Raw genomic sequence first — 13,865 nt, 5'->3', positions numbered from 1 at the left:
CCTCTCTGTCCCCTTGCCCGAGCAGTTTGCTGGCAGCATCTCGCAGGTGAGTACATTCTCAGTGTCAGGAGGCCACGTCTGGGCCTGCATACTAAACTGACTGATCTGCTGTCTGTCTCACCTCACGCCTGCCCCCTCCCACTAACATAGCATTGCTCTCTCTCTTCATCTGATTCTCTCGCTCTCCGTTTGGGCATGACGTGACTTTACAGTTTAAAGTTTGATCCCAGTGTTCAACTACTCGATTTTCTCCCTCTCAGCCCTATTCCATTTGAAACCTTCTACAAGCTCCCTTCAGAATATCAGCATTCCCTCCTTCCAAAACTGTTATTGTGGCAGGAGCTGAAGAAAAGCGCTCTTCTCACTAACTTAAACTCTCATCACATCAATCTGTTTTATAGATGGAGGTAATTGATTTCTCAGTGGAACTGCTGATTTTCTGAAGTCCTAACTCAATCGCCAGTACTACTCCTGGACGGCTTCAGTGCTGCTCTTATTTTAATCCTCACCCAATTCATTGGTCTTCAACATAATGTTAATTGCTAATTATTTGATTAACCTGTTAATGGGAGTGTTCCTCCTGACCCCCCCCCCCCTCTTTTGAAGGTTTGTGTTTGAGATGTCGTGCACCTGAGTGGAGGGCTTTGTCTCAACTAGCTTCCTTTCCTAAAAGGAGACAAGGAAAATAGGCTAGTTAACACTTGATGCAGCCAATGGCTGTGGTTTGACCAGAATCCTCATGCACACGCAGGGCTGTGGTTTTAAGTGTGTCTACTTCTCTTTGTGCTCTCAGGCCTCTGGCAGACAGCGAGAAGAAACTGCCAGTCAGGTCACACCGTCCCGACGAGGTCCTCAAGAGCCCCATGGAAAACAGGCAGGTGGTGGAGGTTGCACCAGAGCCCAAGAAAAAGACAGGAAAGGAGAAGAAGGAGAAGAAGGACAGGAAGGTTTGGCTCCATCTTTATTTCTTAAGAATATTTTTCATATTTTTGACGTCTGTTTCCGTAGTATTTGAGACCTTATTGACTTGAGGATTGTGTTTTTTTGTAATTGTAGAAGAGTAAAGAGAAGAAGAAAAAACACAAACAAGAGGAGGATCTTATGGGTGCTGGGTCAGAGGAGCCTGTCCAACCAGAAGAGACCAAGGAGGTGGCAGCCCCGCCTCCTGCCTCTACACCAGAGGTATGATGTCACAAAGGGAGGGACTACCTTTTATACAGGGACTATATATATATATATATATATGTATGTGTATATATATATGTGTATATATATGTGTATATATATGTGTGTGTGTGTGTCTGTCTTCGGAAAGTATTCTGAATTTTTCCACATTTTGTTAGGTTACAGCCTTATTCTAAAATGGATAAAATAATTTTTTCCCCTCATCAATCTAGAAACAATACCCCAAAATGATAAAGCAAAAACAGGTTTTTAGAACTGTGGGCTAATTTATAAAATACAATAAAAATTGAAATATCACATTTACTTAAGTATTCAGACCCTTTACTCAGTACTTCGTGGATGCACCTTAGGCAGTGATTATAGCCTTGAGTCTTCTTGCGTATGACGCTACAAGCTTGGCATACCTGTATTTGGGGAGTTTCTCCCATTCTTCTGCAGATTCTCTCAAGCTGTGTCAGGTTGGATGGGGAGTGTCACTGTACAGCTATTTTCAGGTCTCTCCAGAGATGTTCGATCGGGTTCAAGTCCAGGCTCTGGCTAGGCCACTCAAGGACGTTCAGACTCTTGTCCCGAAGCCACTGCTGCGTTGTCTTTGATGTGTGCTTAGGGTCGTTGTCCTGTTGGAAGGTGAACCTTCACCCCAGTTTAAGGTCCTGGGCGCTCTGGGAAAGGTTTTCATCAAGGATCTCTCTGTACTTTGCTCTGTTCAGCTTTCCCTTGATCCTGACTACTCTCCCATTCCCTGCCACTGAAAAACATCCCCACAGCATGATGCTGCCACCATACTTCACCATAGGGATGGTGCCAGGTTTCCTCCAGACGTGACGCTGGGCATTCAGGCCAAAGAGTTCAATCTTGGTTTCATCAGACCAGAGAATCGTATATCTCATGGTCTGAGAGTCTTTAGGTGCCTTTTGGCAAACTCCAAGCGGGCTGTCATGCATTTCTCTGAGGAGACTGCTTCTGTCTGGCCACTCTACTATAAAGGCCTGATTTGGTGGAGTGCTGCAGAGATTGGAGAACCTTCCAGAATGACAACCATCTCCACAGAGGAACTCTATAGCTCTGTCAGAGTGACTCCAATAAAGTTGTAGAAACATCTCAAGGATGATCAATGGAAACAGGATGCATCTGAGCTCAATTTCGAGTCTCATAGCAAAAGGTCTGAATACTTACAGTACCAGTCAAAAGTTTAGACACACCTACTCATTCAAGGGGTTTTCTTTATTTTGGCTATTTTTTACATTGTAGAATAATAGTGACGAGATCACAACTATGAAATAACACATGGAATCATGTAGTAACCAAAAAAGTGTTAAAGAAATCTAAATATTTTTTTATTTTCGAGATTATTCTAACCCTTTGCCCTGATGACAGTTTGCACACTATTGGCATTCTCTCAACCAGCTTCATGAGGTAGTCACCTGGAATGCATTTCAATTAACTTTTTAGGGATAGGGGGCAGCATTTTCACTTTTGGATGAATTGGTGGCAAAATTTAACGGTCTCCTACTCTGTCCCAGATGATAATATATGCATATTATTATTACTATTGGATAGAAAACACTCAGAAGTTTCTAAAACTGTTTGAATTATGTCTGTGAGTATAACAGAACTCATATGGCAGGCAAACTTCCAAACAGGAAGTGAAAATTCTGAAAAGGGTCGATGTGAAAGTCATCGCCTATTCAAATCCCTGTAATTTATGGATCTGTTTGCACTTCATACGCCTTCCACTAGATGTCAACAGTCAGTAGAATGTGTAATGAAGCCTCTAGTGTGATGTGGGACCGGATGGGAGGGGAATGAGTCAGTGGTCTGGCAGAATGGTAGTTTCTAGTCACGCACGCTAGTCATGGAATGCAATGTGTGCCATTACTTTTACAGACATGAAGAAATGCGCCGGTTGGGATGTTATTGGATATATATGATAACAACATCCTGAAGTTTGATTCTCAACTAAGTTTGACCAGTTTATTCGACTTGTAATATAACTTTTTGAAGTTTTCGTCCGACGTTTGCCTTCACATGCGCCAGTGTTTGGACACGTGTACTACACATGCTAGCTAAAGCTACTAATTTGACATAAGTAATGGACATTATCGTACAAAAAAAAACGATTTATTGTGGAAATAGGATTGGCATTGCATTCTGATGAAGATAATCAAAGGTAAGGGAATATTTATGTTGTTGGAGTCAACAGAAATATTTAATATTTCTGTTGACTCCAACATGGCGGAGAAATTTTATTTATATGTGAGCGCCATCTCAGAGTATTGCATGGTGTGCTTTTTACAAAAGTAAAAAAAAAAATCTGACACAGCGGTTGCATTAAGAACCAGTGTATCTTTAATTATATGTAAAACATGTATCTTTCATCAGTTTATGATGAGTATTTCTGTTATATGACGTGGCTCTCTGTAATTACTCCGGATATTTTGGAGGCATTTCTGAACATGGCGCCAATGTAAACCGAGATTTGTGGATATAATTATGCACATTATCAAACAAAACATAAATGTATTGTGTAACATGATGTCATGAGTGTCATCTGATGATGTTCAAAGGTTAGTGATTAATTCTATCTCTATTTCTGGGTTTTGTGAAAGCTATCTTTGGCTGGGAAAAATGGCTGTTTTTTGGATTTGGTGGTGATCTAACATAAATATATGTTGTGTTTTCGCTGTAAAACATTTTAAAAATCAGACACGATGGGTAGATTAACAAGATGTTTATCTTTAACAAGTCCAATACAGCAAATGTGTGAAAGTTACATATTTCTAAAAATATTTTTGAATTTTGCGTGCTGCCTTTTCAGCGGAATGTTACGGGGGGGTGGTTCTGCTAGCGGAACGCGTGTCCTAGAAAGGTTAACAGGTGTGCTTTGTTAAGTAGTGGAATTTTTTTTCCTTCTTAATGTGTTTGAGCCAATCAGTTGTTGTGATAAGGTAGGGTTGGTATACAGAACATAGACCTATTTGGTCAAAGACCATGTCCATATTATGGCAAGAACAGCTCAAATAAGTAAAAGAGAAATGACAGCCCATCATTACTTTACGACATGAAAGTTACTCAATCTGGATTTTTGTGCAGTCGCAAAACATCAAGCGCTATGATGAAACTGGCTCTCATGAGGACTGCCACATAAAATGAAGACCCAGAGTTACCTCTGCTGCTGAGTACAAGTTCATTAGTTACCAGCCTCAGAAATTGCAGCCCAAATAAATGCTTCAGAGTTCAAGTAACAGACACATCTCAACATCAACTGTTCAGAGGAGACTGCGTGAATCAGGCTTTCATGGTCGAATTGCTTCAAAGAAACCACTACAAAAGGACACCAACAAGAAGAAGATACTTGCTTGGGCCAAGAAACACGAGCAATGGACATTAAACCTGTGGAAATCTGTCCACATTTTTGACAATTGGTTCCAACTGCCGTGTCTTTCAGACGCAGAGAAGGTGAACGGAGGATCTCTGCTTGGGTGGTTCCCACCGTGAAGCATGGAGGAGGTGTGATGGTGTGGGGGTGCTTTGCTTGTGACACTGTCAGTGTTTAATTTAGAATTCAAGGCACACTTAACCAGCATGGCTTCCACAGAATTCTGCAACGCAATATGCCATCCCATCTGGTTTGGTGTTAGTGGGACTATCATTTGTTTTCCAACAGGACAATAACGCTGTGTAAGGGCTATTTGATCAAGATGGAGAGTGATGGAGTGCTGTATCTGATGACCTGGCCTCCACAATCACCCGACCTCAACCCAATTGAGATGGTTGGATGAGTTGGACCGGAGAGTGAAGGAATAGCAGCCAACAAGTTCTCAGCATATGTGGGAACTCCATCAAGACTGTTGGAAAAGCATTCCAGGTGAAGCTGTTTGAGAGAATGCCAAGAGTGTGCAAAGCTGTCAAAGGCAAAGGGTGGCTACTTTGAAGAATCTCAAATATAAAATAAATGTTGACTTTTTTTGGTTACTACTACTACTACTACTACTACTACATGACTATATATATGTGTTTATAGTTTGTCTTCACTATTATTCTACAATGTAGAAAATAGTAAGGTACTGTAAGTATTCACACCTGAGTCAATAATTTGTAGAAACACACTTGGCAGCGATTTACAGCTTTTTGGCTTCAAGTCTCTAAACTTTGCACACCTGGACTGTGCAACATTTTCCCATTTTGTATTATTTTCTAAATTCCTTAAGCTTTGTCATTGGTTGTTGATCACTGCTAGACAACCATTTTTAGGTCTTTCCGTAGATTTAAGTCAACTGTAACTCGGCCCCTCAGGAACCTATTCACTGTCTTCTTGGTAAGCAACTCCAGTGTAGATTTGACCTTGTGTTTTAGGTTATTGTCCTGCTGAAGAGTGAATTCATCTCCCAGTGTCTGGTGGAAAGCAGATTGAACCAGGTTTTCCTCTAGGATTTTGGCTGTGCTTAGCTCCATTCCATTTTAATTTATAGCCTGAAAAACCCACCAGTGCTTAACGATTACAAACATACCCATAACAGGATGCAGCCACCATTATGCTTGAAAATATGGAGAGTGGTACTCAGTAATGTTTGGGGGCAAATTCAATACATAACACTTTGAATTCAGGACAAAAATGTCATTGCTTTGCCAATTTTTTTTTGCAGTATTACTTTAGTACCTTGTTGCAAATAGGATAGTTGTCTTGGAATATTATTATTCTGTACAGGCTTCCTCCTTTTCACTCTTGTCAATTCAGTTAGTATTTTGTAGAGTAATTACAATGTTCCATCCTCCATCCTTTTTTCTTATCACAGCCATTTAAACTTTAATTGCTTTAGATCCCTGATAGGTTTCATTCTCCCACAACTGAGTTAGGAAGGACACCTTTTATCTTTGTAGTGACTGGGTGTATTGATAAACCATCCAAAGTGTAATTAATAATTTCACCATACTCAAAGAGATATTCAATATCGGCTTATTTTTAATTTTCTTTTTACCAATAGCTACCCTTCTTAGCGAGGCATTAAAAAACCTCCTTGGTCTTTGTGGGTGAATCTGTGTTTGGAATTCACTGCTTGAATGGGGGACCTTACAATGATCTGTATGTGTGGGGTACAGAGATGAGGTAGTCATTAAAAAATCATGTTTGTATGTTAATCTACCTGCGGTGAAACCGCTCAACTTTTACATTGCGTTCAGTCATCTAGCAGACCACAGAGCGACCCACAGGAGCAACCAGAGTCAAGTGCTGCGACCAAGGGCATGTCTATAGATCTACCACCAAGTCAAATCGGGGACCTGAACCAGCGACCTACCGGCCCAAACTCCCAGCCACCATCCAAGACCCCCCCCCCCCCCCCCCCCCCCCACCCTCAGTTCCCCGAGAGCTGCCCCTCAACCTCTCCCTCCACTCCGCACCCCCAAACCCTTCACCATTTTTTTAATACATTTGTTTATTTTGAAAAACATAATTCCACTTTGACATTTATGGGATATTGTGTGTAGACAGTGACAAATCTATGTTTAATCCATTTTAAATTCAGGCTGCAATTCACTGTGGAAAAAGTCTAGGGGTGTGAATACTTTCTGAAGGCACTGTTTACTTAATTGAACCTGCATTTAATTCTAATTTCAGGTCAAGGTTTTTCTGTAATACAATGAAGGCAGACTCTAGGTCAGATAGACCCTGGTCAACTGTGGGGACAATAGCATACACAACAGTATTAACAGCATACAAGTCCAGGTTAATTTGGCAATGTAAACAATAAAAAGTACAGGACCCAGAATTGACCCCTGCAGGACACCTTTCGTTATGCTCAGAAAATCTGATTCAACACCATGAGTAGATACACATTGAGTTTTCTGTCCAAGTAATTTTGAAACCATTTACATTCAGCCTGGTGTAGGCCAATTTGAGGCAATCCTCTGAATTAGCAGTGAGTGATCAACAAGCCTTTGACAGATCAATGAAGAGGGCAGCACAATGTTGTCTTTTATCCAGACAGTTAACCACATCATTTATAGCTAGGGATGCAGCAAAGATGGGTTTTAGACCAGGTCATAGCACTGACGGGTGTAAATTTAGGATACAGTTCAAAGATAAGATCTTAGCTGAGAATGAATAAAGTATTCTAATATTTTAGCTAGGCAAGAGTTTTTATAAATAGGGCGATTTTTATTCATTAAAAAAAATATGTGTATGTATGTATGTATGTATGTATGTATATATATATATATATATATATATATATTATTTAGTTCATAAGGGTCTCCACCTTTTGTGAAGGGGGAGTACATGGACCGCCTTCCAAACATTGGGGATAGTGCCAGATATAGTCATTGGGTTAATGATTCCACAATCTGGGGGGCAGAGAGCTGCAGCAAAAATGCATATCAGCCCCAGTGGATTCCTATTTTATTTTTTGTTACATCAATCTTAAGCATGGCATCTAGTACATCACAGATAGTAAATTGTTTAAATGAAAACAAAGATTCACTAGAAGTTGACAGTTAACTGTCGAGTCAGCTGGAGGCGGGCAGAGGGAAGAGCAGTTGATTGACAGACCAGGGTCAATTAAACCACAGTTTCTCTCAAATAAAAAGCCTGCTGAGATGATAAAAGCATCACTTATCCCATTCCTCTCCGTTAGGATACCAGAGTCAGACAGAACTTGCTAAGGCAGGGAAGAAGATGAATTTGTACGCTTCAGTGCATTTACTATTTTCCAAAATGTAGAAGGATCCCCAGCAGTCAGAGATGGCGCTTAAAAAGTAGCTTGATTTATCTTTCTTAATCGAGATAGTACATCTGTTTCTCAGTTGTCTGAAAGATTGCCAGTCCACTACAGTCAGTTTTCCTTGCTTTGGCCCAGGCAGGATTTCTCATCTGAATGAGCGCTGAAGGTCTAACCCTTGGTTTTCTCTTTGACTCTGAATTGTTTAAAAGGGGCGTGTTTATCAGCCAGAGGAATGACTATGGAGGATACATTTTCTAGAGCGAACTCTAAGAATACAGGAGGTAGGGGCTTAATCAGAGTAGAACATGTCATGTAAAAACCATTGAGGATAACTTTAGAATGAGTATTTTGCTGTCTGGTATCTCTAATACATACTATAGGACAATGATCACTGAGATCATATTCCACTAGACAAATATTTATGGGGGTTATTAGAAAGAATTACATCAATGAGGAGTTAATCAATGCACAATTATATTCTGTGTAGGGGTATTTTGTCACTCCTGTAATTCATCTACATCTATTGTAACTCTGACACGAAATAATTTGCAGCTAAACTAAGAATTTGATTTTAATTAAAATAGTTCATATAATCTGTCATGCAAACAATTTTCTTTGATCATTTTCATTCATCAAACATTGTCATTGCTGCTTTCAAGCCCCCTCCCTTCCTATCAGCAATAAAGATTAAATCAAGTATGAGTTCTTAGATTTCAGTGCTGCTAGTCTCTCTTTTGAAATACTTGATTTATTCATGAAAAGAACAGTGTAATCTCTGTATCCATTTTCATGAAGAGGTAGCACTAAAATGTTTAACCTCTCTGGCCCCTCCCTCCCTGTTCTAGGCTTCGGATCTGGATTTCTGGCTCTCAAATGCTCCAGTGCCCTCTAACCCTCAGGTTGAGTTCCTCTCTCTCTTAGTCATTCCTTGTTGTCATTTGTGTCATTTCTAACAGCACCTTTCATGCGTGCTTCTTTCTTTCCTTCTTCCATTCACGCTTCTCTTCTTTCATGCTTACATTACTTCCTGTCTCTCACAGGGCACATAACCCTACTCGTTCTTGGGCTGTGGTTTTCTGTTCTTTGCAATTGTGTTGGTTGTTTTTGTTTTGCTCAGTGTGTGTCTGTTTCTCGTCAGTGGTGGGTTCACAGTTGTCAAGTTCAGGAGCCTCAGAGTGTCTGGAATCTTGCTGACAGTTCCTGTTGATCAAGTCAAACCACTGCAACAGTAGCACAGCTCTTTGTGTGAATGACTACATTATAGACAGTGTTTTTGACTACTGACTGAGTGATTGTAACTACATACCCTGTGTGTTCAGACTACCTCTCGCCCAGAGCAGCTGTCAGACCAGGTCGGAGACTGCAGAGGACTGTACAGTATTCAGTTTGAGCTCAGACTAGGTCATAAAGTTACTTTAAGGTCTCTGTGACCCCACACTCTCTGTCCTCTGTCCTGCCCCTGCTGTATATGACTGTTTCAATCAGAATCTGATCATTAGCCTGTACATTTGTTTTGGGGCTCTGCATGTTGAGAAAAATGTATAATGAAAGCACTTTGTTTACATCACACCAACCATCTGCCCTCAGGAAATGGGCTGTAAGTCTATCAGTCACCCAAATGTGACTTCACACATCCTGTTTGAACCTGTTCTGTTTTTGTGTGTTTTGTCTAAGATCGTTCCACTAATACACAGATATTGACAATGGGTCCATTGGAACAATGTCAGCATTAAAGAACTTCTTAACAACAAGCAAATTACTACAACTAACCCAAGCTACTACTACCTGTACTTGTATATAATCAATAAATGACAATGTGTGTTGTATGTCAGTAATCCTCCTAAATGTATCCAACTAACTTTATTGGTGTGTGTGTTGACAGGCAGCAGCAGAAGCTCCCCCTGCCTCCACCCCTAGGATGGCATCTGGTATGGCTGCCGTGGCACCAGACTCTGAGCCTGAAGAGGCCAAAGACACTGAGCCGGAGGAGACTGTGAGTCACTCCACTCCACTGATGATGCCATAATCACGAGACAGAAATCTTAGCTGTTACTAAGGATTCTACATTAGACTACCACAACAAGATACTGTATTTTGACCGATCTTGTCTGAGCACTTCCCCATTGGACATTTTCACTCCCTCTTTCTGAATTGACTGCCCTTCACTTAAACCCCTGCTTGTTTCCCTCTCAGAAATCCTCCAAGCACAAGAAGAAGAAGAAGAAGAAGCAGAAAAAGGAGAAGAAGCACCACCATGATCATAGCGATGGGGCCGGAGACGAGTCTGTGCAGAACGGTACTGTGGAGGAGGAGGAGCCTCTTCCGGTCAGTAACCAATCACCGTTCACTCTGTCAATTATCTGACTAATCCCTGTCCGCTGGATGTTTAATTCCTAGATAAACTCTAATTTTCATTGTTTGGTTTTGGTCTATTGACACACCTTTGATTGGCACAGTCAAGTGTGCGTTGTGTATACACTGCCTGTCTAATAGCATATACATAATCCACACGGCAGTCTGGTTTCCTTGTTTGCATATTGAGTGACGGGTGAGAACTGACCAGACGCCTCTCTTGTTACAGCCCATGTCCAATTACGCCCTGCTGGCTGAGAACTCCTACATCAAGATGGTGAGCGTGATTGAGAGAGAAGCTTGGCTGAACTAAAGATAAATACTATTGTATATTCTATGTGGATGGCTGATGATATGGGAACTGAGAAGGGTCATTTTAACATATAAATACTGTATGTGGATCTCTCTTTCTCAAGATGAAGCAGGATGCTGATAAGGTATTGGCTGAGGTTCTGTGAACTGCAGGCTATGGGTTTGACAGGAGAATCTTCTAGATGTGCTGTATGGTTGACTTAGACTGTGCCCCCTGGCTTAATCACCCTGTGATAACCAAGCTGTTATGCAGAGACATGCATATATGGGAAACCGTGAACATGTTATTCAGAACACCATAAGCCAGGGGCATCCTCTTGAGTGTGTGACGTTATGGTTCTTTACTATCAATGCTTCCAGATTGCTTATGAAAAATCACATGGGATTCATGTTGGGATTGTAATGGTTGAATCGATTTGCTGGTTTGCTGTGGTTTTGCATGCAAGTCAATCTGCTGGGCTCCTTCTGTGAATACTGCTGGCTACGGAGTGGATCGACCTCCGCTTTATCTCTCCCCTCATCCTTCTCTCTCTCTCCCTCGCTCCCCTCCTCCAGGTGTGTGACATCCAGGGGAATCTGCAGGATGGTAGCCAGGTGGTGGTCTCTGTCATCTTTGAGAATAAGTGCGACAGCTTTATCAAGTCCATGGAGTTCAACGTGCTGGACTCTCTCAACTCCAAGCTGCAGCGGCCTGATGGAGCTGGCCCACACGACGGCCTCACCGTGCCCTTCCAACTGCCCCCCGGTGAGGAGAGAGCGGGGATGGAGACTATTATTGAACTACATTCACTTCCAAATATAAAAATTACTGTTTTGCAGCCAGACTAATGTTTGATCTCCTCTCTTGTTCCTCAGGTATCTCAAACGAGGCACGCTTCATCTTCTCAGTGCAGAACATCGTGATGCCCCAGAAACTGAAGGGAACCCTCACCTTCATAGTCAAGGTGAGTTAGTATATCCCACCACAAAGTCCCTCACATCGCCCCTGCTAGCACTCTGTCTGTGAGTCTGTCTGCGACATTGACTCTGGATACAGTCTCCTTCCCTGCTCAAGGTTTGCTGACTTATTTCTCATCTGTAAAAGCGTATTATTGATCTTCTGCTGTTATGTTTTCTCACAGACTGATGATTCCTCCACTCACGAGAAACTGGACTTTAAACTGCACTTTACCTGCACCTCCTACCTGATCACCACTCCCTGCTACAGGTCAGTGCAACTAGCTGCCCTCAAAGAACCTCATTCTGCTGTTCAGTAATAATGTTATCTAACTGTAGATTTGGAGCTATTGGCTTAGTGTGTTGTGCCCTGATCTGAACTCATGATTAAACTGCTATGTGATGTGTAGTGAATGTGATTGCTGCTGTTTGCAGTGATGCGTATTCTAAGCTGTTGGAGTCAGGGGACCTTAAGGGGTGCTCTCTGAAGCTGGAGGGAGTTAATCAGCCCTTCCACCATCTACTGGCCAGAATCTGCTTCCACCACCACTTCTCTGGTGGGTACACTGGGACTGGAGGAAACGGGTGGAAGGCAAAAGGGAGGGAGGGGGATAGGGACTGGGATAAAGGGGAAAGGGTGAGGTATTCGGTAAAGGGACCCAACCATTTTTTGGGGTGTTTATTCTAGTTCGCCTTGTCCTCTTGATAAAACAAACCTCTTTGAATAAGCATGTCCACTTTAAGATGATGATGATAAAGACCTTAGATATTGAGATTGCATCTGTTCATAGATTAGTGTCGGGGTGGCAGGTCGCCTAGTGGTTAGAGTGTTGGTTCAGTAACCGAAAGGTTGCTGGATTGAATCCCCGAGCTGACGAGGTAAAAAAAATCTGTCGTTCTGCCCCTGAACAAGGGTAGGCTGTCTGTGTAAATAAAAATTGGTTAAATAAAAGTGTCAGTAATTCAGTGTCTGCAAATGGACGGAATGGTATAAGAAGCTTACGGTTGTGTTCTTGTCACCTTACCAGTTGTGGAGAGGATCGATTCCTGTGCCTCCATGTACAGCAGGTCAATCCAGGGTCACCATATGTGTCTGCTGGTCAAAACTGTGAGTAGCTCTACTCCTCAGTCAGGTGTCCAAAGAGCCACATGTTGGATCCACATGTTCAGACGACTCAAATGAGATAGAAGGTTGTGAGTTGTTATTGTAACCTTTGCCCTCTGTCTGTCTTTGTCCCTGTCCATTTCAGGCTGATCAGACCGTGTCCATCGACGCTAAATGTGACGAGCCAGGGCTGCTTGGGAATGTGCTGGATGAGATCAAACTCACCTTTTTTCAGTGCTGATTGTGTCTGACAGCCACTTGGTGCCCCCCTACCCCCTGTTAAACCCCCTCGCTCGCTGAAACACACACTTGTATGATCACATTACAAACACTCCCAGTTTCACCCTATTTATTAATCTTCAGATTCACAACTCTCCTTCTCTCACTTCCCCACTCCACCCTGCACTCAGAATTGTTCTTTCCCCATCAGTATGCTTTATGCTCACTCCCTCTGTGCACTTTTTGTTCCTCTTCCTTGTTTCAAATCTCTTTTCCACTGTCAAAAAACTGGTTTCACCTGCTCCCCACTCCTACACCTCTGACTGAACTCGTGCCCATTCTCTCTCGCTCATCGGCATTACAGTCTGTGACGGTCATGTAATGTAATCTGACAACTGGACTTTTTTTGTTGGTTGAATTGTGTTTTTACTGTTTCTGGTTGTTTCTGTTTGTTGCTGTTTTTTGTTGATTTCTGACGTCTGTCTGCGCCCCCCTTGCTTTAAACATCAGTGTGTTACTAATACTCTCAATAGTCCTGGTAGCATGCGTGACTCCCTCTGACTGGCCCTAGGTGGAAATATCATGTAAACTCCTCCATTCATCCTGATCTGACCTCATGCCTGAAGTAGACAGAACTCCTGAGATCCACCCCCCCCCCCCCCCCCCCCGTGTCCCTGCTCCAACTGTGCAACTTCTGTTTGACCTGTGTCGCTGTCACATATCAATCCCTGTAAGAATTGAAAATGTCTGAGCTGGAAAGTTCTACTAAGAGTGTGTTGGAATCATCTCAAAGCGTAGCCGTACTCTAAAATAATGTTTCTGCATCTGTCTTGCTCTGTCTGCTATTCTAGACATGGATAGAATGGTGTCTTTTTACAATTGTCTGATTTATTGCTTTGATTATGCTGTAATGTTTGACAGATATTTAACTGCTCATCTGCTGTGCTGTTCTAGACCTCTATCTCTCTTGCCTCAGGCATGTCTACCACAGTATCTGTAATGAGTGACCGAATAATATAGAACTTCTCATTGCTCTG

The 13,865-nt window shown here is 42.1% G+C and overlaps 1 protein-coding gene across 4 annotated transcripts in view; it reads left to right on the top strand.

The window, feature by feature from the left end:
* Positions 1-13,860, top strand: part of LOC129810681 (AP-3 complex subunit delta-1-like) — a 30,452-nt gene extending 16,592 nt beyond the window's left edge. For 2 of the 4 annotated variants that reach the window (XM_055861443.1, XM_055861442.1), the window contains exons 22-34: positions 26-46; positions 794-947; positions 1,057-1,182; positions 8,750-8,803; positions 9,787-9,897; positions 10,098-10,229; positions 10,486-10,533; positions 11,124-11,313; positions 11,424-11,512; positions 11,690-11,775; positions 11,940-12,061; positions 12,533-12,612; positions 12,755-13,860. In XM_055861443.1, the coding sequence (XP_055717418.1) occupies positions 26-46; positions 794-947; positions 1,057-1,182; positions 8,750-8,803; positions 9,787-9,897; positions 10,098-10,229; positions 10,486-10,533; positions 11,124-11,313; positions 11,424-11,512; positions 11,690-11,775; positions 11,940-12,061; positions 12,533-12,612; positions 12,755-12,850 (1,309 nt within the window). In that variant the 3' untranslated portion in view covers positions 12,851-13,860. The remainder of the gene's footprint in view (positions 1-25; positions 47-793; positions 948-1,056; positions 1,183-8,749; positions 8,804-9,786; positions 9,898-10,097; positions 10,230-10,485; positions 10,534-11,123; positions 11,314-11,423; positions 11,513-11,689; positions 11,776-11,939; positions 12,062-12,532; positions 12,613-12,754) is intronic. The other 2 variants (XM_055861444.1, XM_055861445.1) reach the window with 2 other exon arrangements.
* Positions 13,861-13,865: the final 5 nt, after the last annotated feature.

Source organism: Salvelinus fontinalis, chromosome 14 (assembly GCF_029448725.1).
Source record: "Salvelinus fontinalis isolate EN_2023a chromosome 14, ASM2944872v1, whole genome shotgun sequence".
Classification (NCBI taxonomy): domain Eukaryota; kingdom Metazoa; phylum Chordata; class Actinopteri; order Salmoniformes; family Salmonidae; genus Salvelinus; species Salvelinus fontinalis.
Note: the sequence above shows the minus strand (reverse complement) of the source record. Positions and strands in the feature narration are given on the sequence as shown.